This window comes from Thalassophryne amazonica, chromosome 12, assembly GCF_902500255.1.
Source record: "Thalassophryne amazonica chromosome 12, fThaAma1.1, whole genome shotgun sequence".
In the NCBI taxonomy this organism is placed as follows: domain Eukaryota; kingdom Metazoa; phylum Chordata; class Actinopteri; order Batrachoidiformes; family Batrachoididae; genus Thalassophryne; species Thalassophryne amazonica.
The window spans coordinates 85,803,833-85,828,065 of NC_047114.1; the positions used below are offsets into that span (position 1 = coordinate 85,803,833).

General features: G+C 39.5%; 3 protein-coding genes across 3 annotated transcripts; 2 read left to right on the forward strand and 1 right to left on the reverse strand.

The window, feature by feature from the left end:
- Positions 1-2,434: 2,434 nt before the first annotated feature.
- On the reverse strand, positions 2,435-11,030 carry lrrc42 (leucine rich repeat containing 42). Its single transcript, XM_034183640.1, has 7 exons — positions 10,376-11,030; positions 6,184-6,315; positions 5,910-6,031; positions 5,522-5,607; positions 4,650-4,763; positions 2,837-2,921; positions 2,435-2,747 (listed from the first exon to the last, which is right to left on the reverse strand). The coding sequence occupies exons 1-7, from the start codon at positions 10,771-10,773 to the stop codon at positions 2,464-2,466; spliced, it is 1,221 nt and encodes a 406-aa protein (XP_034039531.1). The 5' UTR covers positions 10,774-11,030; the 3' UTR covers positions 2,435-2,463.
- Positions 11,031-12,646: 1,616 nt separating this feature from the next.
- yipf1 (Yip1 domain family, member 1) lies at positions 12,647-21,732 on the forward strand. The gene is given in 15 exon segments (XM_034183164.1): positions 12,647-12,742; positions 12,925-12,989; positions 14,333-14,493; positions 14,576-14,587; positions 14,589-14,625; positions 14,628-14,656; positions 14,773-14,860; positions 14,942-15,001; positions 15,004-15,054; positions 15,161-15,301; positions 15,304-15,326; positions 17,209-17,326; positions 17,329-17,390; positions 17,996-18,091; positions 20,520-21,732. Coding segments are annotated over 14 exon segments (969 nt in total). The 5' UTR covers positions 12,647-12,707; the 3' UTR covers positions 18,083-18,091; positions 20,520-21,732.
- A 1,635-nt stretch (positions 21,733-23,367) lies between these two features.
- Positions 23,368-24,218, forward strand: zgc:113691 (uncharacterized protein LOC503529 homolog). The gene is given in 7 exon segments (XM_034183165.1): positions 23,368-23,593; positions 23,595-23,815; positions 23,817-23,887; positions 23,890-23,934; positions 23,937-23,983; positions 23,985-24,044; positions 24,046-24,218. Coding segments are annotated over 7 exon segments (642 nt in total). The 5' UTR covers positions 23,368-23,458; the 3' UTR covers positions 24,109-24,218.
- Positions 24,219-24,233: the final 15 nt, after the last annotated feature.

Below are 24,233 nucleotides of genomic sequence, written 5' to 3' on the forward strand. Positions count from 1 at the left end.
CGCTGCAGGACTATATGACAAGCCAACAGTGCAACAAATATGCCACTTTCAGTCAGGTATCAGCAGAAACATGCCGTAACAAACACCGGTCAGTTATCACTATGCTTTTTTTCTCTTTTTTTAAAAATACATTTATCTCCTTGTTGATTTTAGCCATTTTATGCTCCTGTTATAAGACTGATTGTAGCGCAGTGGTAAAGTTTCTGTCTGGTAATCAGAGCTTTTGTAAATTGTAGGTTTGAATCCCGTGAGTGGCATTTAGTTTTTTTTTTTATTTAACCAGGGTTATTTAACTGCGGGGTTCTGTATTGTGTCCCCTTTTATTTATTATTTATATCAACCCAGTAATTTTCACTAATTATACGGCTGGTTTTTATTTTATTTTTCTCCACATCAGTGGCGTGATGTGGTGCAACACATCCCAGCTGCTCGCACTGCGTTTGTGCACGCGCACGAAGATTCGTGGTTCCCCATTTCATCTTTGGTTTGCGGATTTCATCTCGGTTTCTGCGTCTTTTGTGTTATGTGTGAAGGGGCCCTAAGATAAGATCAAAGAAGCTATCTCCTATGACTCGTAAGTAACTAACTTAATAGAGTAGACCAAGGTGGGGAGGTGTGTAGTAAGCTCCTTGTATGGCAGCACCCTGACATTGGGGTGAATGTGAGGTATTATTGTGAAGCACTTTGAGTCTCTGATGCAGATGGAAAAGCGCTATGTAAATGCAATCCATTTACCATTTTACCAAGGGAAAAAATGTGTTACAAATAAGTGAAAATATGTACAAGCTATTTAAAACAAATATACATTCTCTATAAGACAGAGAAAATCAGATTTCATATATTTGTATGCATATAGCTCATAGGATTTCAGTTACTGCACATGTAATGTCAAGTTATTGCATGTTTAATGTTCTCAATATGTTCTAATAAAAAAAGTCATGTACATAAGTATTCATACTCTTTGCTCAGGACTTTGTTGCTGCTGAACCTTTGGCAGCAATTACAGCCTCAAGTCTTCTTGAGTATGATGCCCCAAGCTTGGTGCACCTATCTTTGGGCATTTTTGTTCATTCCTCTTTGCAGCAACTTAAGCTCCATCAGGTTGGATGGGGAGTGTCAGTGTACAGCCATTTTCAGATCTCTCCAGAGATGTTCAATCAGATTCAGGTCTGGGCTCTGGCTGGGCCACTCAAGGACATTCACCAAGTTGTCCTGAAGTCACTCCTTTGATATTTTGGCTGTGTGCTCAGAGCCGTCGTCCTGCTGAAAGATGAACCGTCACCCCAGTCTGAGGCCAAGAGTGCTCTGGAGCTTTTTCTTCCAGGATGTCTCTGTACATTGCTGCATTCATCTTTCCCTCAATCCTGACTAGTCTCCCAGTTCCTGCGGTTGAAAAAACATCCCCACACCATGATGCTGTTACCATGCTTCACTGTAGAGATGGTGCTTGGTTTCCTCTAAATATGATGACTGGCATTCAGACCAAAGAGTTAACTCGAGGGAAAAAAATGTTATTTCACATTATGGGGTATTGTGTTTTTAAATTTTGCGGGGAAAAAATGAATTTAATCCATTTTGAAACAAGGCTGTAACATGGAAAATGGATTGTATTTATATAGCGCTTTTCCCATCTGCATAATAAGCTCAAAGCGCTTTACAATTATGCCTCACATTCACCCAGACACACTCATACCTTGAGGTCAGGCTGCTACCATGCAAGGCGCTCCCTACAAACCAGGAGCAACTAGGGCAGGGGTGGCCAAGTTCGGTCCTCGAGAGCCTTGGATTCAGGTGTGTTGGAGCAGGGAGACAACTAAGAGTGTCAGGAAGGTGGCTCTCGAGGACCGAACTTGGCCACCCCTGAACTAGGGGATTAAGGACCTTGCCCAAGGGCTCTTAGCGATTTTCCAGTCTGGCTGAGTTTTGAACAGAGGATCCTCTGGTCTGAAGCCCAACGCTTAACCACTAGACCATCACCTCCCCATAACAAAATGTGGAAAAAGTGAAGTGCTGTGAATACTTTCTGGAGGTACCATATATCTTCTCAGACTGTGCACTACAAATGGAAGTAGACATTTCAATTTATGACATAAAGTAAGTCTAAGGAATGTTTTAGGGCTTAATTTTTCTTACTTTTTGTAGAAGTGAAATGTATGACATTGAACAGGTGTGACTATTTTTGGGGCACTGAATGCAGTTGTAGTAACATGCACAGCCCTCATGTATTTCCCCAACAGACACTGTATGAACATTCTGTATCCCACACATTTTGTATAAGACGAGCAACGGCAGTGTAATGTTGGTCAGATAAACATCAGTTTTAAAACAAACAAAAATGAGTGCAATAAGACTTTATTCATTAAAAAAGGTAGGGGAAAAAACCCACACCACCTTTGTAACTCAGCAATACATACAGTATGTCCTTCCAAGAAAGTTTTATGTAATGTCTGGTAGACACTCGTCTCAGTAGCTGTTCAACAGCTCCATATCCTCTGGTGAAAGTGCTGATGGAACCAAATATTTTGTTGGAGGACTGTGATGGAAACTGTCACACCTGCCTGACTGTTGCTGCCGTTTTTTGATTATTTTTGCTTGATGATGTGTTGCGAAAGCACCATAACTGTCTTCTGTGTGATCCTTTGCAGCAGGTCTAATAAACTGTAGTCTCTCTCCGCTGGCTGCCTCCTTTGTCTCACACACCAAGGGTGTCACCTTCAGTAATTCTCTGACAAATTTCTGCCGACCAACTAGAGGAGAAAGCATTTTTAGGTGATACGGTGTTCAACTTGACATTTAGGGGAAAACAATCATGCATGTAAGATGAAATAAATCGTACAAAAATGAAGCGCGGCTGTTCTTGACTCATCGATTTTCTTCTGTTTTGGCATTTGGGTGCCATTTATTTCCCACTGGTTTATGACCTGAAAATAAGTAAAACAAATGTTATTTCAACTGTACAACATTACAACAATGAACATCGAAAGAAATGTGATAATTTGCAATTGGGACATAATTTGGCAGTAGGCAGGTTTCAGTCACTCTCCAAATTGTGCAATTTCAACTAGAGAATTGAAAATAGGCTAAATAAAAATGTGTATTTCTAAGAAAAACAAATGAAAAAAGTTTTTAGTTTTTAGGCTAATGGGAGATGTCCTTAGGTGAATTTTTTTTAAAAGGCCATATTTTGCAAAACTGCAATGTAAATGCTTTTTCCGCTATTATCGGTCACACAACATACAGAAATAGTCATATGAAATTCTGAAATGACATTGTGTGGTACGTGTGGACAGAGTAACAGACAGACAGCCTGTTAAACCTTAAAAGAGAAGACATTACAGCAGCCGTTCTTAAAAGAGTGATCCGTGGACCACTGGAATTACAGTTCTCACGAGGACAAATCCCAGCAGTCAGTTCCATCACTCATTGGAAATGCTGTCATTTTGCTGTAGTGTTCTGTCGACTGTCACTTTTGTGCAAATCTGTAATGATTTTGTGACTTGGAGAAGGCCCAGAGGAAGTCCATGTTTCACCTGGCTGCAACAGGTAGATGGCTAATTTTGAGAGCTGTCAAGTGCCAAACTTTAAGAGATTCCCTAATCTCTGCAGAGGCATTCATGTTTCTGGGTCCTCAGCCTTTGAGCTCAATAGGTATGTGGGAAGAGCTTTTGGATTTATGAGGTCCCTGGACAGAGGAGTCTGGTGATGGCGATAATCTTTGCATGAGAATGAAGGTCCACGTCTTTAGGGTCTTGGTGCTTCCTGTCTTACTGCATGGTTGTGAACCTTGGATGCTAAGCAGTGTCCAAAGGCAATGTAGTGTGGTAGACCACAGCATGCTCCCAGACCTGATGTGATCATACATGCCCATACCTTAACAGTGCCTCCACCATGTTTGACAGATGATGTGGTTTTGTGCACATAATGAGCCATTCAGTTCCTTCTCCATACTGTTCTCTTCCTATTATTTGGGTACAAGTTAATCATGGTCTCACCTCTCCAAAGAATCTGGTTCCAGAACTGGTTGGCTTTTTTAGATGTTTTCTGGCAAAGTCTAATCTAGCCTTCCTACTCTTGAGTGTTACCAGTGGTTACACATTGTTGCAAACCCTCCCTATTTACACCCATGAAGACATCTCTTGATTGGAGTCTTTGATGACTACCTTGAGGGTGTTGTTGACTTCCTTTTGCTTTGCTCACCAGTGCACTCCTTCTTTCAAGCGTATACCAAATTGTGATTTGGCCCCATCTAAAGCTTCTACCCTGTTTGATAGGCATGTTTGTGTTTCTGGCTTAATTATGGTCTCCTATTAAGAGTTCCAATGACAACTACCAAATGCAAAAATCAACACGTGGAATCAACTCCAGACTTTTTATCTGCTTAATTTTTCATGGAAAAATGGGAGCAGGCTGCACCTGGACATAAAACTGCTCGTCAGTCCATTGTATGATAACTAATATGACCTATAAAAACAGAGGGACTATGTATAAAATGGCTATAAAAAGTCTACACTACAAGAACATCTTGATTATACCATTTTGAATCCATTGTGGTGGTATAACAGTAAAATAACAACAATTATGTCACTGTCCAAATATTTATGTACCCAAATCCAAATTATATGCTTCAAATAACATTTGAGTATATTTACCTCCTCCGCCCAACCTTTTGATTTACATCTTGAATGATCAAAGGTGTCCAGCGGCTTCTCAGAATAAGTTAGTTGCAACAGGTCCCAGATGGCTTTCTTCAATTCTGTGTCAAGCTGAAAACACAGATGAGACTATACATACACATTGGCTAAACATTTCCACACAGACTCCCCACACTTCATGTTACCATGCAAGTGTTAAGTCAATTAGACTGTCTACTCCATTTCCATCTAAAGTTATAAAAAATAGGTACTAGATACATTTAATTAATTTTTCATTTGCCATGTCAGATGTCAAAGGCAATATGCGACTGGGTCTTCAGGTAGACCCTTAAATACAGCCAAAAGAGCCTCAATTAAATCTTGATTTGAATCATTCATTTTAAGTTCTTAGAACATAATTCCATCAATTTCTGTCATAGCCCTGTGATAGACTGACAGCCTGTCCAGGGTATGCCTTTCACCCAACTCGCAATTCTTGGAATCTTCCAACATGTTTAAAGAGTCATCTTTCTGTATGTCAAGGTTTGGCACACATAAAACCTGGCATAATTAACTGAAACTGACTGATAACCTGAAATAACTTGTAATTATTATTTTTTAAAAAGTTTGCATAGAAACAAAGTAGATATTATAACCTGAGTTGATGCACTAATTATTTGATAAAATGAAATGTGCAACTGGGGAAAATGTAGTTTGAAGGTTTTTAGTCAAGTTGTACGTAAAATTATCACAACTGTAGAAATTACACTTGCATATCAGCATCAAAATAAGCTGCTGGTATATACACACACACACACACACACACACACACACACACACACACACACACACACACACACACACACACACACACACACACACATTCTTACCTTCAAATGTGTACAGGACACATCCAGTTTTTCAAGTTTGGGAAGGCATGTGAGGTATCTGATGGCCTTCTCTGACAGAGGGTTATCTGTATGAAAGCAAAATACACTGTAGGCAAATATTTATTGATAATCTTCAGGTTGGGGACCAATTTTAGAGGTGGCAATTTCAAATCTCAACTTCACTGAGTTCCAAATATATTTGAAACCCCAGGTGTTCAACTTTTAGGTCAACTCAGTTATAATAGCTGCAGTACACGTGTCTGACAGTAGGTGGCTGCAGCTACAAAATAGCATGGTTAATATAAATATATTTTTAAATGATTTAGTGTTTTTTCATGTCTTGTGTTTAATTACCACTACATAACAGAAGATGGTGATGTTAACTAACATGAAACATCCAGGACTTGAAGACCGTCTAGTCCTTTATTCATCATCCTGACAGGTGCAGTCAGTCTTTGTAAGCCAACATCTGACAGTTTGTTTTCGCCAATGTACAGCTGAGTCAGGCTTCTGAATGAAGAATGTAACAACAATAAAAGGTCAAACTGGAAAACATCTTTCATCAAATTCGCTACTTAGCTGCTTCAGAAATCAGATACACTGCAACCCGGACAGGCTGCAGAAAATGTATGAATGATTCAATGAAAGAAATCAGATATCACCTTGCCAGTGGGCTTGATGTTAAATGCTGGAAAATTTCATGGTCATCACCCAGTCGGCAGCCAAATAGATCCAGAGACTTTAAACCATGAAATGTCTTTATTTCATCAATCCTTTCGTGCAGGAGTGCAAACCTGCAGATATTAAAGGGATAAGAAACTGGCAGTTACTAGAGGTCCTTAAGGCAACCACTTCCGTAACAGACGGGCATTGTTCCAGTATTGACAAAGGCACCAGTGATTTTGTGCCACCGGTTGTTTCAATTAGGTCTACCCTATCTCTAACTCAAGTCTGAATCGGCTCGAGAATTTATTTGAGCTGCTGGTGCCTTAGGTCATCTTCAAAGACACAAAACCCATCTTTCTTCCCTTTTCTCGTGCTTGGTTACGAAACGGTCAGCCAATCCGTTTGACCATTTCAACATGCACTGTACACATCAAACAAATGGCTAATTCATAAGTTCCTTAAATTAACATTTGAACAGTTGTACCTAATAAAGTGGCTGGTGGGAGTAAATTATGGTCAAAGTTGGGAGTTATGGTCAGGGTTTCCTCGACTGTATTAGCAGCCAATCCCCACTCACAGACAGAAACAGCAGTTCGTGTTGGGTGCCATCTGCCACACTGAGCCGAGTAGCAGTAGTGCCAAAATTTAGGTTGAGCCATATGCTGTACCAAATGAACGAGCTTCTCTTTAAGAAGGTTTCTTGGTCCAATGTTTTGAGCATGATAAAGTGATGGAAATGCCACAAACCTGTCTTTGGGGACATACCAAACAATGGTGTGGAGTTGATATTGATACTGTACCATATTCCTTTTTCACCCTTTTCAGGTGTTGTGTTGTTTAAGAAACAAAAGTGCTGTATCGGTGGCTGTTGTGTACAAAAGCCCAGTACGTACACAACAGGTTGGCCCCTTATAAAATGGTTAATAAGAGTGATCAGAAATGGACTAAGCGCCACTTTCAGAGTGCACAGCAGTGGCATAGTCAGTAGAGCATTCACACAAGAGTTATTTTATAGACAATTTTTTTAATTTTTTTGCTGAATGATGATTTTTTTAATCATGTTTTGTATTGTTGTGAACAGATAACAATGGCATGGACATGCATTTCACACAGTTATGTTTGTGTTTTTCCCCCGTGAAGCCTTCAATGTTATTGGCACATGTGACTGACACACAGGCATGCCTTATCACTAGCTATACAAGTAGAACTAACAGGATATATAATCAACTAGATTCTGAAAAATCAATAATGCAATATTATCTGAAGTTAAACTCAGGCCCATAGTTTTTCATGTTGCTCAGGCCACTTTTATTGGCAAGAAAGTGAGAATTCATACTTCTGTGGTTGGCCACTCGGTGAAAACACACTTGGGCTGTATGCTGTTCTATTTAAATCAACTGCTTTGTTATTGTCTCTAGCTTGCATCTATCGGCCACCTGATAGCTGTCATTGCCTGGAACGATGAGATTTATACAGCAAATTGACCTTAAATATACCACTGTACATTACATTGACTTTAATATTAAGTGTGACCCTTCTGAAGTGACCAATTACATGTATTTGTACCAAATTTGGCAATGTTTTCACCGACCAACAACTGCCACCAGAGGGCGCTGGGGTAATGTCCGACCTTGAGAATGACACAATCTAGTTCTAGTGTATAATGTCAAACTGTGAGCAAATACAAGTGGAAAAATAGTCTAGCTAACTAAGATGTCAGTACATTCATATGACTTGCATACATGCCACGACGATATACAGCCTTTTGACGCAGTTTGTGCAAGATTGCATGTGTATGTAGGCTCAGCTTGAAATAACGGGTACCATATGGTACCACATTAATAGCAACACCTTGTATTCCCCTTCGCACTGGTTGCTATGTCATGCAGTGCATTGTGGGAGGCAAGTCCAACTTCTTCCATATAGTGCAGCAGATAAGTGAAACAATCATACAAATGGTGATAAAAGCATCAGATTTGGCAGAAATACTCCTTAGACATCCTCTTTTGAAAAAACCGATTGGCCACTTGACTTTTCAATCGGTGGTCAGGTCGGGGTCAACTGAAGAATTACACAGAGGTCAAAATTAAAAGATGCTCCAATCATTTTGAAAAATATTCCACATTATCTGCCTGATCATAAAGATTCCAAAAAGGTATAGTTTGGACTATCTATGACTGAATTCTATGGAGTTACGGGATAAAAACAGCAAAAATGGTGACAAAGGTCAGTGTCATTTTGTACAGGGGTCAGAAGTTAAAGTTGCTCCAATTTTGGTAAAAAGTGATGCAAATTATTGGTTGAGCTAATAGGATTAATAAATGGAATAGTGTTGACAGTGTTGAATGCTTGGTCTCCAAAGTAAAGGTCAAACAAGGTCTACGTCCTATTGGATTCTGACGTGCCATACGAGGTCTGTCAGAAAAGTATCGTACCTTTTTATTTTTTTCAAAAACCATATGGATTTGAATCACGTGTGATGCATCAGCCAAGCTTGAACCTTCGTGCACATGCGTGAGTTTTTTCACGCCTGTCGGTTGCGTCATTCGCCTGTGAGCAGGCTTTGTGTGAGCAGTGGTCCACCCCTCTCGTCGGATTTTTATTGCGAATAAATGTCTGAATGATTTGGAGCTTTGCTGCATCAATTTTTTCCAGAAACTGTGGAATTCCTCCGCACGTCTGTCTCAATGTGCCGAAAAGTGCTGATGTCCACGTCTTCCGCAATTCCTCTGCTAGTCAGAGGACGTCCGGATAAAACACAGCGTCCAGTTTGGAAATGAACGGCACATTCCACTGTTACAGGAGTTTTTGTCATGGAAAGAGGAGCGGAGGAACTCTGCGCGTCGAGGTGGAGTCGCATGGCGCAAAGCAACGCCGTGATGAAGCCTCACAGGACATGTTCTGGCATGTCCAGGCTCATCCACAATTTCTCGGTTTGTCACACGACTGAAAACCCACCGACAGCCGTCTGAAAGCCATCTGAAAGCCGTCCTGTGAGACCAACACGGAGGTGGTTTTGTCCCGCGCCATTAACGGCACGGTGGCGCATCCGTCCGCTTTTCTTTCCATGAAAAAAAACTCGTGTAACAGTGGAATGTGCCGAAAAAGTACTGATGTCCACGCCTTCTGCCTTTTTTGTGGAAGTCAGACGACGTCCCGGATCAACAAAGCCTTCACGTTGGAAATGATCTGGTTGATTCAGCCTGTCGATCGGCGCTCTCAGCAGCTGTGGGCGGTCTTTAAACCGGCTGGAGCACTCCTTAATCTGTGTAATCCCCATAAAATCGTCCCTGAAAGCCAACAGAATTTTCCGAATGGTGTCCACCTGGAGGTCTCTCTCAGTTTCTGGAAAAAATTGATGCAGCAAAGCTCCAAATCGTTCAGGCATTTATTTGCAATAAAAATCCGATGAGAGGGGTGGACCACTGCTCACACAAAGCCTGCTCACAGGCGAATGACGCAATCGACAGGCGTGAAAAAACTCACGCACGAGCACGAAGGTTCAAGCTTGGCTGATGCAATCACACGTGATTTCAAATCCATATGGTTTTTGAAAAAAATAAAAAGGTCCGATACTTTTCTGACAGACCTCGTATGTTACCCGTAACGTGATAAGGATAATACATGGTCCAAACTATTCCTTTTTAAAACCGTGGTTAACTCAACTAGTAATTTGCATCACTTTTTACCAAAATAACTTTTGACCCCTGTACAAAATGACACTGACCTTTGTCACCACTCTTGGTGATTTTATCCCATAACTCCATAGAATTCAGTCACAGATAATACAAACTATACCTTTTTGGAATCTTTATGATCAGGCAAATAATGTGGAATATTTTTCAATATGATTGGAGCATATTTTAATTTTGACCTCTGTGTAATTCTTCCTGAACGCCAACTGAAAATTCAAGTGGCCAATCGTTTATTTCAAAAGAGGATTGTCTGAGGAGTATTTCTGCCAAATCTGATGCCTTTTATCACCATTTGCAGGATTCCCCTCTAAATACGCTCTTATCCACTGCATTAATACACCTTTCCACTTTAGTAGCGCATCTCAGCACAGCTGAAAGCGCCCAACAGTCGGAACTGCTGGAAACCTGGGCGATATGTGTTCAGATCTCCAATGCCATGTGAGAAATCAAACAAAACTGGTTGGCTTGCAGATAGGCCCCAAAGATAACCCACCTATTCCGCAGACACAAGGATCCAAGCACCATTTCTCCGTACGCCTCTCCGAACAACTGCAAGGCTTTTCGAGACACGTCCGGATTTAAAAACACACACTTCTCCTCAGTTGCTGAGAAAAGTCTAGCACCTATTTGCCCCGGGAATCCAACCAGAGAATCCACATGGTGAATGTTTTCGGCTACGAACAGCAGAGTGATGTCAAAGAGAGATTTGCTGGTGTATCTCAGGCTTCCCTCCGAGTTATAGGTGAATATAAAGTGCTCCTTTCTCAGCACTAACGGGTTTGTCCTCCTGCACGACGCTTCTAACTTTGACTGTGCCAACACAATGTCACCGACACGATGAACATGGCCTTTTTCACGAACATAAATGGTGCTGTTTCCCAAGTCGCACATGTTTTTTTTTTATGAGAGCACCAAACTTACATTTAGCTTGACGGTGCAACGCAAAAAAAAAACAAAAAACTAACGTTTATGCCACTGGTTGAGCTACTACCCTCCACCCAAAAGAAAAAAAAGGTTCCTATAAGCAAAACCCTTTTAGACGATATATTTACACATTTTTATTGAGTTATTTTACTATTTGCTCGTATTTCGCTCTCTTTCGTGAAGCTTGTGTTGAGATAAGTCACTTCCCTTCCGGACTTCTCGCGTTCGCGTACTATCAAATAAAAGCTAACTGCTGATATGATTCCTTTAAAAAATTCTAACATATTAAATTATTGCGTTAAATATTAAGGTTTACATCGTTAATCACTAAACTTTATCATAATCGATTATAAAGTGGCCCACAATATGAGAAATAAAGAAGGTAGACCCTTACTTTGAAGGCAAACACTAAAAGGAAGAGGTATTGTTTACACGCGTATGTTGCCAGTTGCCCCCCTTGTAAGCGTCCGTTAAGCTTCTTTACAAGTTCATGTCAGGTCAGGTTTAGAATCCTCCTGATTTTGGCACCCTTCGGGGAACTGCTTCAGTTCCCGAATGAGCACTGATCACTCAGGAAGAGCTGCATTTCCCAAAACTGACTATTTATTTGTCATAATCAGGTGTTTTGAGTCATGGCAAAAAAAAAAAAAAAAAAAAAAAAAATCAAGATGTGCTTCTAGTGTGGACTTTTCCCTTTAATGCAAGGAGAAGAAGAGGCATAATTCCTATAGGTCACAAGGCCCATTGTTGCTGGTCCATGACACCCGGTTCTATTGGAAGCCAGTCCATTGCAGGTTACTTCCCCAATCAAGACTGGTACCCAATTACAACTGGGTGACCAGGCCAAGACACCAGATCACCAGACAGTGACCAGGAATCAAACGCAGGTCTACATTTTGGTTAGAAGAACTCCTAACCCACTGATCTACCTGCTCTGTGGCCTACAGCAGGTGGAGTCTTCTTCTTCTTTCGGCTGCTCTCATTACAGGTCGCCACAGCAGGTGAACAACTCACCCTCTGCTCAGCATCTTTCTCTGTCATGCCAACCACCTGCATGTCCTCTCTGACAGCATCCATAAACCTCCTCTTTGACCTCCTTCATCTCCTCCTGCCTGCTGGCTCCATCCTCAGCATCGTTCTCCCTATATACCCCGGATCCGCCTCTGCACGTCCAAACCATCTCAATCTCACCTCTGACTTTGTCTCCAAACCATCCGACCTGAACTGGGCAGGTTTTCTTTCATTTATATATTTTTAAATGTAAAAACTGTTTAATGAGTTGAGTTTGTGCCTTTTATCTGGAACTAAATATGCCCAAAATGCACCATTCAAACAAAAATGCCATTTGGGCCCTGATCCTGGAATCACCCTCCCCTGATCCAGCATGCAGGTGCCTCAGTGTTAAGGACCCCAGTAAACTGGAGATGGCCAAGAGCACGGTGACGTTTCAACTGGCTGCACCAGATAGATGCTGCTTTTGAGAGGCAGTGATGGACTGGTTGTCTGCATGTGTAGTCGCCATCCAGGAGCCAAGGCAGTTTTGTTGTGGGGTTGGTGATGCACCATGTGTGTGCTCTGACCTCTGCATCTGACCTCTGACCTGTTTTCCAAATAATGTGATGATCGCTTGACTCTCAATTTCTGGGAAAAATCAGACATTCATGAGGGAATGTCCAGTATAATTCACTGGAAAAGCATTTATATTGAGGAATTTATATGATAATAAAATAGTTCAATCAAACAATGGAGACATTTTAGAAGGGTGCTTATTCTGGGGTTATTTTTTTGACAAACCGTCTCTTTTAGATTTCATTAATCGGACGTGCTTACTTCTGGTGTTATATCTGGCAACTGCGCATTAGTTCCACGCAGTCTTTTTTTAGCTAGTTTTCAGGAGAGAAATGAGTCTTTTAAGGATTTCGAAGATAACTTTGTGGTAATATATATATCTATAGTGTGTCAATGATAAAACAAAAACATACATATATTTTTTGTAAAACACAGCGAGGTCTATGTCTTCACAGTTTGCGTTAGTGTTGAGAAGCTGTCCAAATTGGCTGTTAGCTAGCAGCTACCGAACATAACCTTATTTAATCCATTTATATGTATTAATTACAGGTTTGTGCTGTTGATTATAAATCCTCATAAATGGCGGTCAACAAATGATCCTTTTCAGTTTCAAGGTGAGTGTCATCAGCCTGAGTATTTACGGTATTTTATCGGTATATTAATGTGTATTAGGGCTTACAATGCAGCTGTCCTTGTTTTTTTAAGCACAACTGGTGTTTCTGTGCTGTGTGATGGTAGCACACTCAGGTCCATAAGTATTTGGAGTTGAAAATGGACTGCATTTATATAGCGCTTTTCCATCTGTATCAGATGCTCAAAGCGCCTTTACAGTAATGCCTCACATTCACCCGATGTCTGATTTTCAGTCAGGCGAGGATTTGAGCCATGATCTTTTGGACTCAAGCCCATCACCTTAACCACTAGACCATCACCTCCCAGTTGAAAAGAAATATTGAGTGACTGCAAGAAGGAGACTAGTGAGGAAAGCCACCAAAAATTCCCATGAAGAGTGCAACTTTTCACTGTTGCACCACCAGTCAATGTGGATTGGCAAAGAGAAGAATTTTTATGCAGGAAATCAGATCAAGTCTAGGTTCAGGTCTCCCATGTGCTTTCTGGCAAACTGTGGCTGAAATTTCTGTGTCTCCAATCCCACAGAGGCTTGTCACTGCTTCAGAATAGCAACGGTGTCTTGATGGCTTCCCTCACAAATCTACGTCTTGCACAATTACTTTTCTACTCCAGACAGAATTCCCACACAGTACCACACTGTTTGTTCTTCTAATGGTTGATGTAAATGAACTCCCAAGACAAAATCATGTTGGTGTTCTTATGACAAGGCAGGGGATGGAAACATGAACATTTCCAAGTCACTGAATATAAGTGGTTATTTGTATAATCAATAAGCTGCAATGTTTAATTGATTAATCACCAACTATTTTGATAATCGATTAATTGTTTTGAGTCATTTTTTTAAATGTCTAAATTCTCTGACTTCAGCTTAAATGTGAATATTTTTTGGTCAGTTACTGGTTTCTTTGTTCCCCTCTGACAGTAAACCGAATATCTTTGGTTTGTGGAAAAAACAAGACTCTTGAGGATGTAATCAAACATTTCTCACAATTTTATGGCCAAACAGATAATCAGTCAGAAAAATAAGCAGTTTAATTGATAATGGATGTAATCGTAGGTGTATCCTTAAGTGTAATTACTTAACAAGCACTGAAAAAGGAGGTTGCTTTGTATATAAAATGGTTGTAATTCCTAACGGTATCCAGTGCTTTGAATTAAAGTTAAAAGTGTAAACAACAAGTATTTTTTTCAGTTTTTAATGCCAGTGCAGTGGTGTACAGATGCAGAAAATTGCAAAAACTTATGTCACTGTCCAATACCTATGGACCTGACTGTATATCATTGCATAATCTAAACTTTCCATGCATCCATGTCATGATATAAGAATTTGAAGAATCTAGTGATCTGCTGGATGCTAATAGAGATGCTACCACCATTACAATTGAGGATGTGGACACCAAACCAGAGAAGCAAGAATCAACTGCTGGCTTAACTGCTGATGGTTATGATGATAATGATCGCTTTATTAACGATGACAAAGCATAGGTTAGAAAAGACCAGCACAATATGACAATTCAATTAAGTTTGTGTTTCTTTTAATGTATATATTTTTTTTTTCCAATTAAAGCTTCTCTCTGATTGAAAAGAAAAGTGCCCCATTCTGGACATTTGAATACTACAAAGATTTTTTGACATCGAGACACATCATGTAATGTATTTTGTATTTCTTATCTGCTGTCCACTTACACCAAAAAATTTAATTTAGCTTTAAAAAAAATACCCTTAACTAGTAAACATGTTTAATGGTGACTTTTATTTCTTCAGGTGAAGGAAAGAATCATTGGATCATTCCTACCATGGCCTGGAAAGAACTTCATTCGTACCTACCTTCGAAGGAATCCAGATCTTTATGGTTAGGAATTCTCCTTAATTATAGTGTCACTTTTTTTGTCCCACAGTTTTAAGGTCTGTTTCACAATATCTATGCTTCAAGGACATTTGGATTTGTGCCACTCTGTGTTTGCCATTGCCATCAGCGGAAACATATCCGGCTTCTGGTGCAATTGGGCAACTCAGAATATAAGTACATACCAGACTTTCGGAAAGGTAAGTACGTTATTTGTTGGTATTCATGGTTCACTTTTGCAGTTTGAAGACTGAAACTGTAAACTAATCTTATGTGTGTGTGTTGGATTTCACTGCTCTTTTCCAGTGTCTATATCTGCATCAGCAATCTATAGCTATGCCTGGTTTGTGCCTCTTGCCCTCTGGGGCTTCCTGCTGTGGAGAAATAACAAGACCATGAACTTGGTTTCATACACCTTCATGGAGATTGTATGCGTGTATGGATACTCTCTGCGATTTATGTTCCTGCAGTGGTAAGACCTGTTTTTTTACCCTGTGTCTAGCTTGGTATTGTAATCACTCATATGCATGTCTCTCTCAGTGGTGGGCACAGTTCAGCTAATCCGATAGCAGATAATTATCAAAGCTAATGTTTTTGCTAGCAGATTATCTTATCAGATAAGCTTTAAAACCATCATCGGACCAGTTATCTTCCGATAAATTTAGTTCTGATAACTTTTTTTTTTTTTTGCTGGTAAAGTGAGCAAAGTTCAATAGTCAAAATGTTTGTAAACCCTAAATCAAACATTTTAGTCCATCTGTTTGTAGCAGACTGGCTGCCTGTCACTTGCTGATGACGTCATCATTAAGCGCAAAACGTGATTGGCCGGTCGACGCAGGGAGCATTGTGGGTAGTGTAGTTCAGGTTCACTTTGGACGTTACAGTGAGTGAGTCCACTCGACACAAACACAAAATGGACTAATTTAACATTATTTTATTTTATTTCTTTGTGGCTGTAATTTAATCACCAAGACTCGGTTGGGGAGAGGAGCTCTCACGGCGCAGCTGTGTGTACAGAGGGACTTTTCTTCACGTTTTCACACTGTTTTGGATTTTTTTTTAAAAAGGATGCTTTATGTGGATTATTTATTCAGATGAATGCCACTGAAATTAACAGGTAAGAATTTATATTTACTACATGTGTTTATTCTGCCAATCAATGCATTAATGGATTGTATTTCGGTTGTTTAAGCCGCAGGGTTCAAAGCATGTAAAAAAAGCAGCAGCTTTTTGGTTTTGTAAAGACAGTGTATCTAATATCGAGATAAACTGTGACTTCTAATACTGTGTTTACTGCTTTTGAAAGATGATGACAGTGTTTGTGGTTTATTTTTAATTCATTCATTTTTTTGGCGTTCTTGTGTGTTGTGATCCTTGAATTTACCCAGCAGCCCCTGCAGCGCTTAAAGTGAAACTGATTCATCAGAAGCCGACAGTGTAATCTGATGTGGCCACGTCCGAATCATACTAAAAGTTATCGGTTATCTGTAATAAGATAAATTTTTTTAGCAGCTTTATCGGTTTAACGTCATAAAAGATCTTTTTCAGTCATCGGATTAATGGTTATCCAAGCTAACGTTTTGGTTAGCTGTGCCCACCGCTGGTCTGTCTGTGCTTGAAATAATTTAGGCATAGTTAACAGATTTTCACCAGACGGGGTAGGATTCCTTTGGCACGTGTTTCCAAATGTTTATCTTTCCATTAAATCGGTTCAAATGTCAAAACTGTCCAAAAATAGGTCCAGAAAATACATTATTTTCTTGATATCTCCACATCCAGTAGTGGTATAGAGAGATGATCCAAGCTTTAAACATCGGGCTAATCCTTTGTCATTACATGGTATTTAGTGACAGTTGAAAATTAATTTTCTGGATATCTGCAACCAGTAGGGTTAGATTAACCGTATCTGGGCTTATTGGTCTATTTAACCCTCCTGTTATATCTTAAATGACTATCATGGTCTTGCTGCACAGTATATGTGCATGTGCAGGGCTTGCACCACCCCTCCAATGCCTTTAGTTTTTCTCACTGAGAGGTGGCACAATTAGATTAAAATTTGATTTTGCTCCATGTACTGCAAGGACATCAGGATCATACACAACAACACAGTGATAATAATGGTGATAATTTTTCTTGACACACCAACATTTGCTTCTTGGTAGAATAACAGTACCTTACATACAAAGAAAATCATTCTTTTACAAAACAACAAAAATAGAACTATGTACCAAAATACACACTAAAAATGTGTCATATATTCACTCAGCAATCACGGCACAGGTGTGTTAAGTAGCTTGTGACCTGAACATAAATTTTTCAATATGCTTCTTCATACCGTGTTGTTCCTTATCAAGGTCTTATGGATTCTCCCGTATGAATGGCTGAGGTGGTGTTCCATCCTGGTGGCGCTCTGTCTTTCTGGCTCAGTGCTGCTGCTGACTTTCTGGCCTGCAGTCAGGGATGACCACCCCAAATCATCGTTGTAGTCCTGTCAACCATTGCAGTACTTAATATCCTGCTCGCTGTTGGGTGCAAGGTAACGGTACTTGCTACAGTCATGGTGATACTTTTTCATTTTTCCTTGTAGGGTTAACCTCGTGTCTGATGTACGGACTTGAATGAAGTTGTGGAAATGAGACAGAGTATTTGTTGTCCTGCTTTGGCTATGCACATCCTCACAGCCAAAATTGATTTAGGCTGCTTGGGTAGATAACAACAGTGACTGACTCCTTCTCGCTTGTCTTTGGTAATCGCAGTTGCATTACCAGCTCTCGGCATCAATCAAGGACATTACAGTACAATTGACACATTTAATGAGTTCCTCCTGTGTGTTCCTGAGGAATAACGCTCTCTGACAGCATCACTTTAACTCCCTCTGTGTAGTCATATGCATCGTAAACTGTGCTAACTTACGTGAGCACCAGACACTCCAGCGAGTGTCGTATGTCTGGTCATGTTCACGTTGACAAAGGAAGCTAATAGATTGTAGGAACATGAGTTTTTACCCTGTAAACTGTCAACATTTTACAGCACACATTGACTAACAGTTGTTCCAGTTATTGATAGTTGTTCATTCATTTATTATTTTATACCGAATGTACATATTTGCCAGTTTCATTTTCAGGCTTTTTGTGTTTTCAGACTTATTTCTTCAGCAAACCAGCTGTGATAACACCAGTCACCCATGATGCCACAGCGAGGGTAATCAACAAAACAACTTCAGTGTGAAATTCCAAAGGTAAAAGTCACACAGAATCTGTTTGAACCCATGAGGTGATGGTGTAAATTCCATGACTTGATGTGACTAAATCAAATCAGTCTTATTCATAAAGTGCTTTAAAAATCTACACAAAGTGCTTTATATTTTAAACAGAATTAACATAAAATCAAAACAAATCAATCAAATAAAATTATTTCAGAACCTTTTCATTAATCATAAACACTGGAAAAAAAGATGTTTAAGTCTGACTTAAAAACCTCCATAGACTTTGCCTGTCTAATATCAGCTGCTCCATACAATTGGTGCCCGAAGACCAAAGGCTGTATGACCTGCCGACTTCTTTTTTTACCCTAGGAACACTTAATAAGACCACAGGGCACGTGGTGGCACATAAAACTACAAGATAATGAGGGTAGCAACCATTCAGTATCTTACACATTAACAACCAGAACCTTGAAGTCCAGGCATCCAATGCAGAGAAGCTGACACTAGTTATATGATCAAATCTTCTTGTCCCAGGCAAAACTCCAGCAGCCATCTTGTGGTTCACATGAAAACTTCTCATGCTTCTGTCTCTCTGCTACTCTCTTATAGCTATTTACTTTAATTTAGCTGCTGTCAGTTACACTACAACCCTGTTTCAAAGTGGAATTTCTAAACTGGTGGCCTATATTTTACTGGATTTTGCTTTTTCTTTCTCCTCACCTGCTTTCGGCTTTGTCTTGCGTGCAAACTGTATTGGTCTCATAAGGTTATGTCTCATATTAATATGCAGGGAATATTTGGCAGGGTAATCTGAAACAAATGGTTTAACATATAAATCTGCTTAAAGCTATACATGTCTACATAATAATGGGATTTATCTGCATTAGTGACCTTGAAAGGTCAAAGTGAAGGTCATAAAATAGAGACAACACCCAAAACAGGAATGTTTTTACAGGTGGAGGCTACTGACATTTTTCCCTCTTCATCTTTTCTGACTGGTTTTTCACTAGGTTTGCATTTGGCTAGGGTCAGTGTCACTACTGGTATCCTGGTGCGCTATCTGGACCTACAGAGGTTGCACATACAGACTACTAAGTACCATTTTGAGTTGTTGCAAAATGGACAAGTCTGGTGCATCATTTTTTTCACTTTGATATTTGGAGTGTTGTTGAATTCAGCCCTCTGTAGGTTGATAATTTTAATTTCCACCAACCGATGTGGCATCCTTTCATTTCTAACACATTACCCAGTCCATATCAAGAAAGAGGTGATGGTCTAGTGCAGTGGTCTCCAAACTATTCCAGAAAGGGCCGAGAGGGTGCAGGTTTCTTTACAGCCACTGACTCCAGCAGGTGATTTCACTGATGAACTCATCCCACCTCCTCCAAGTGATGTTAATCAGTGAAATCACCTGCTGAAGTCAGTGGCTGCAAAGAAACCTGCACCCTCTCGGCCCTTTCTGGAATAGTTTGGAGACCACTGGTCTAGTGGTTAAGATGTTGGGCTTGAGACCAGAAGATTCTCGGTTCAAATCCCAGCCTGACTGGACAATCACTAAGGGCTCTTGGGCAAGTTCTTTAATCCCGTAGTTGCTCCCGGTGTGTAGTGAGCACCTTGTATGGCAGCACCCTGACATCGGGGTTGAATGTGAGGCATTATTCTAAAGCGCTTTGAGCGTCTGATGCAGATGGAAAAGTGCTATATAAATGCAGTCCATTTACCATTTCATAACCAGCATGTTTTTTTCCCCCATTGAAATCTGATGTTTTCAAAGTGTTCCTTTAATTTTTTGAGCAGTTTATTATGTAGATTGTCTGTAAATACTGTATGTTAAAAATTCTAATGTCTTTGTAAGTGTACTTTCTGGTTCGTGACAACACAAAGGCAGTAACTCATGGTCACTCAGTAAGAATCTGATCTGATTGTCAGATTTGTACTGAGTGATGTGAAAACGGCCCTCTTTGTCTTTAAGTCAAAAAAGATGCATTCATCAGGGTTTAAACAATCAGGTTATTTTGTAGAACAGATGGTCATAAGTTAAATTCCCAAAACAGATTAATAGAAGACATAAAATTAGATATTTCAGTTGTTTTTTTAATTAGTTACAGTACCTGCAAGTGTATGACATCATTTATAAAATAAGTAACTGTCATCAAAAACTTTATTGAATGTCCTTTGTAACTAATACATCAGCTTATAAATGCAAAATGGAATTTTTAGGAACCATACATCATGAGCATTTTAATTAGTGCAGGTTGTTGTTGTTGATTGAGCATTTAGTAATTACTCTGTTGGTTGGCATCATTAAAACATTTCAGGGTCAAGCAGTTGTTGCTCTAAGGTGCCCCTTCTTGTTTTTCTTTTTTCCCCCATTATGCGATAGTGGGACACAAGATAGCGGATGTCCTTGATGTGATTTCATCTTCCTAATGCAAGTGTTATTCTTTTATTTCCAATTGCAGGTTCTCCCTGTTGCCTTAATGGAGAATCGAGTTACTGGGGTAATGAAGTCACAGGCCGTCTGGATTTCACCTGCATTCGGACTTTCCATCTTAAGACTTTAAAATCCAGAGTGTGCACGTGGTTCAACTGTGTGAACTTCGACAATTAACACTGACAGCAAGTGTATTATTTCTAAGGGGTTATATTTCAACGTCTTTAAAGGCTAGGTTGGGTTTTTGTTTTTTAACATACTGTAGCAATTTCCTGCTTTGTAATTATGATGAGAATCTTATTTTAAAATAGTCAGATAATTAATTTTTGCAGTACTGTTGGTGGTAGCAGAACCATTTTTTGTATCCGTGTTTTTTTATTTTCCTTTAATCGAAACGACCATATACGCCCTCTCTCTATAGTATATTTTTATATAAACAACATTTTGTGTTAGTAAGACTGTCACTGTGATAATGTGATTATACACTCAGTGACTACAACATGGACCACACCCGGCCATTGTCCTCAAGTGAAATATGATATTTGCTGGATAACATTACAGTTAGTTGTTTTGACACACTTTGAGGCTGTACTGCTTGGAGGCGTTAATCACGTACTCAACTTTATAATTTTGTGCACCTCATTTATACAAAGGTAGATTTAAAAAATACAGATAATACATGTTCCACAATAACACAGTCTAGTTAAGCTTCTTACAGACTGTAGCTTCAAAATAGGCCAATATGTGTGACACCAAGTTAAACAAGTAGTCTTATTATAAGGCTGATGGTTGAGATTGTATTACAATGAGAAGTGTCGAGTTTGCTGATTATTTTGTGCAGAAGTATTGTTTTTCTTATTAATGTAAATACAGAGATTTTTCAACTAATTCCAAAGATCTGTCCTGAATGTCAAAGGGGTTTATGATTTGTCTAACAATTTTTTAAAAACATCATTTTGTTTAAGTGACAATTGGCATCTAATAAATTCTTATCCCCGGTGAGTGTTCTGTGTGCAAAAAAAAAAAAAAAAACACTGCCAAACATTGCCAAAACACTGTTAACAATGGCACATTTCCATCCAAAATCAAATTTCAGTTTTTTTTTATTTTTTTATGCACATTAGATTTTGTGAATTACTAATTTCGGTCACTGAATAGCACAAAGTTAATTGAAGTCACGCCTTTTACAAATCTGAAGATTTGTGCTGAAAGGAATAGTCAGTTATTCATTTGTAAATCTGCAATAACATCACAAGCAGTCATAAGATACCTTCAAGGTTTAAACTATCAGCGAAAATGTGCTAATATGCTGGAATTACTTTATTCAATGTGAGGATTTACTGCTTTTCTTAAATGTTGATTTCACAAAATAAGCAAATATAAAGAATGCTATTTCGTTTTTCGTACATATTTTGATGGGTAATTTACAGGAATTTGTGACATTTTATTGATTAAACAACTGAAAATATCAGATGAGGTTCAGGCATCTGGTGAACATGCCCCCCCCCTCCCCCCCCCCCAGACTTTTCCATAGGGAGGTCTCCAGGTATGTCCAACAAAAAAAATGCTTGGGGAAGACCCAGGACACGCTGGAGGAATAATTTTTTTTAGAACTGGCTTGGGAATGCCTCGGAAGAGTTTAGGGATTTGGCTGAGGGTATGGAAGTGTGGGATGAACTGCTTGGTGGACTGTCGACCCAACCAGACCCCAACAAGTGACAGAAAACAGAATAATAAATGAATGACGATTAGTGTGCAGAAAAAAGTTTCATCACCGCTCCTCAGGTTAATTTTTTTTTTTTTTATGCAAAAATTTTACATAGCTTTCAAATGTGATGAATCATTTTTACTTTATATTTGTCTGTGTTAGTTGTGTCTACTTTTGACTGGGGTAGCTGCATCAGAAATATACTTAATATATTAGTAAATGTGGGAGAAGAAGAAGAAGCTTTTTCCCCCATATACCATGTTTTCCAGACAGTCGCTTTTTTAACTACTTTGGGAAGTTCTGTGACTTACACTCCCATATGTCAAAAAAATAGGGGTGTAATGAACGGTACATAAAAATCATGGTTCAGAAATAAAGAACATTAGAGTTATTTAGCCTTTCATCTTTACTATGTGACTGGACAGTCTTTCCAGATTGTTGCAAAACGTTTTTTTCTTGAATTCCTGTGAAACATATATTTGAAAAATAAATGTGATTTATAGTCAACTGTGAGTTAATAGTGCAGAAAATACAGTACATGAAGACTTTAGCTACACACACGTGTCACTCCAGGTCTCACGAGCCTCGGGAACATGATTCTTTTCCAACCAATCCATCACCGCTGATGGATCCACAGCTTGGTATGTTAATTATTTAAGGGTGAGGTCATAACTAGTGGATATAAGGTCTGTGTCTGATTTTTAAAAATAAAGAAAAAAAAAATCAAACCTCTGCATTTATATTGTCACGTGGACTGTGGAAGCTGATAAACTCTCAGGTGTGACTGAGTGCTGGGATCATCTGCAGTGGACAAAAATTTATGTGTAGCCTGTTTCTGCACTGCAGCATGATATCAATACCTCATGCACACTGATGACTTTTTGTACAACTCTTGAATGTTCCTGTTGATTAGAAACAGCAGAGATTCTACATTAATTAACAAAATTTAAAAGATATAGAGTGTTACTTGAACCTGGCAGAAGGATTGTGGCACCCTAATTAATGGTCATTCTAGCCCGAGCTTTGAGTTACACGGGAGTTGTCTGTCAACAGATAACCCTGGCACAGAAATGTCACCTGCCTCAGTCACAGGCGTGCACGATCTCTTTCTTGCGATAGGATTTATGAAAACTATCTTTAAGGACTTCGAGTAGCCTGTAAGTAGCACCGCTGTTCTTTCTAACAATTTGTTGAAAGATGAGGCTTTGTTCATTTTTGTTTTCTTATGCTGTGATTTAGAGACCCAACCATCATAGGATGGCCACATCAAATGGCAAAGGAGAAAAAATGTCCAAATTTGAGACTTTAAAACTTTGGAGGCATGCCAAAAGGAAAGAAGATGATGCCATACACAGGGAAAGTGTCCTCAAAGAAAAATTTCGACAGTATGAGGACAAGATTGCGCTCAAGCGATGCTCAGAAACAGAAGCTGAAGACCTTAACTACAGACAACAAAGATCTGAGGAAACAGGTTGAAGCTCTTCGTACCGAGCTCGGGCTTGAGAGCAGCCCAAAGTTCAGCGGGAAGACCACAAAGGACTAATCAATGACTTGCATGAAATGAACGTGATGCAAAACCCTGGTGGAGAAGGTTGGAAAACTGAATCTGACTATAATCAATTGCATCAGAGTTGGCAAATACTGTCACAGCTAAAACACTTCTAGAAGATCAAGTAGAGTCTCTGCAGCAAACCTCAAGGATATGACGAACAATCAACGGCGTTTACTCAAGCTGGGGAAGATACAAAGTCACAGAGGGAGCAGCTCACACTCCCTGCAATCAAGCCACAGAGCAGGACAGAAAGCATCTGCCCAGAAAGCAGTTCAAACAGAAATGTCCATCAAGCCCATCTCAAAAGATTCCTGCTAATGCCTTTGAGACCAAGACATTCTCATCGAGAGTCTGACGGAAAGGCCTTTCGGGATAAGCACAGCTTTACAACTCCGGGAATGGCTTTCATCATGACAAGAAGCCTTACATGCACAATGAAACTAAAGGAATTCAGAACTGACAGAAGTAAACCAGTGGTAC

Excerpts from the sequence above, each read along its gene's own strand:
- lrrc42 (XM_034183640.1), bottom strand. The coding sequence starts at position 10,773 with ATGTGCGACTTGGGAAACAGCACCATTTATGTTCGTGAAAAAGGCCAT. Across the intron at positions 6,316-10,375 it reads TCCTTGTGTCTGCGGAATAG|GTTTGCACTCCTGCACGAAA; the intron begins GTGGGTTATCTT and ends TAATATCTGCAG. Across the intron at positions 6,032-6,183 it reads ACATCAAGCCCACTGGCAAG|AAGCCTGACTCAGCTGTACA; the intron begins GTGATATCTGAT and ends TTCTTCATTCAG.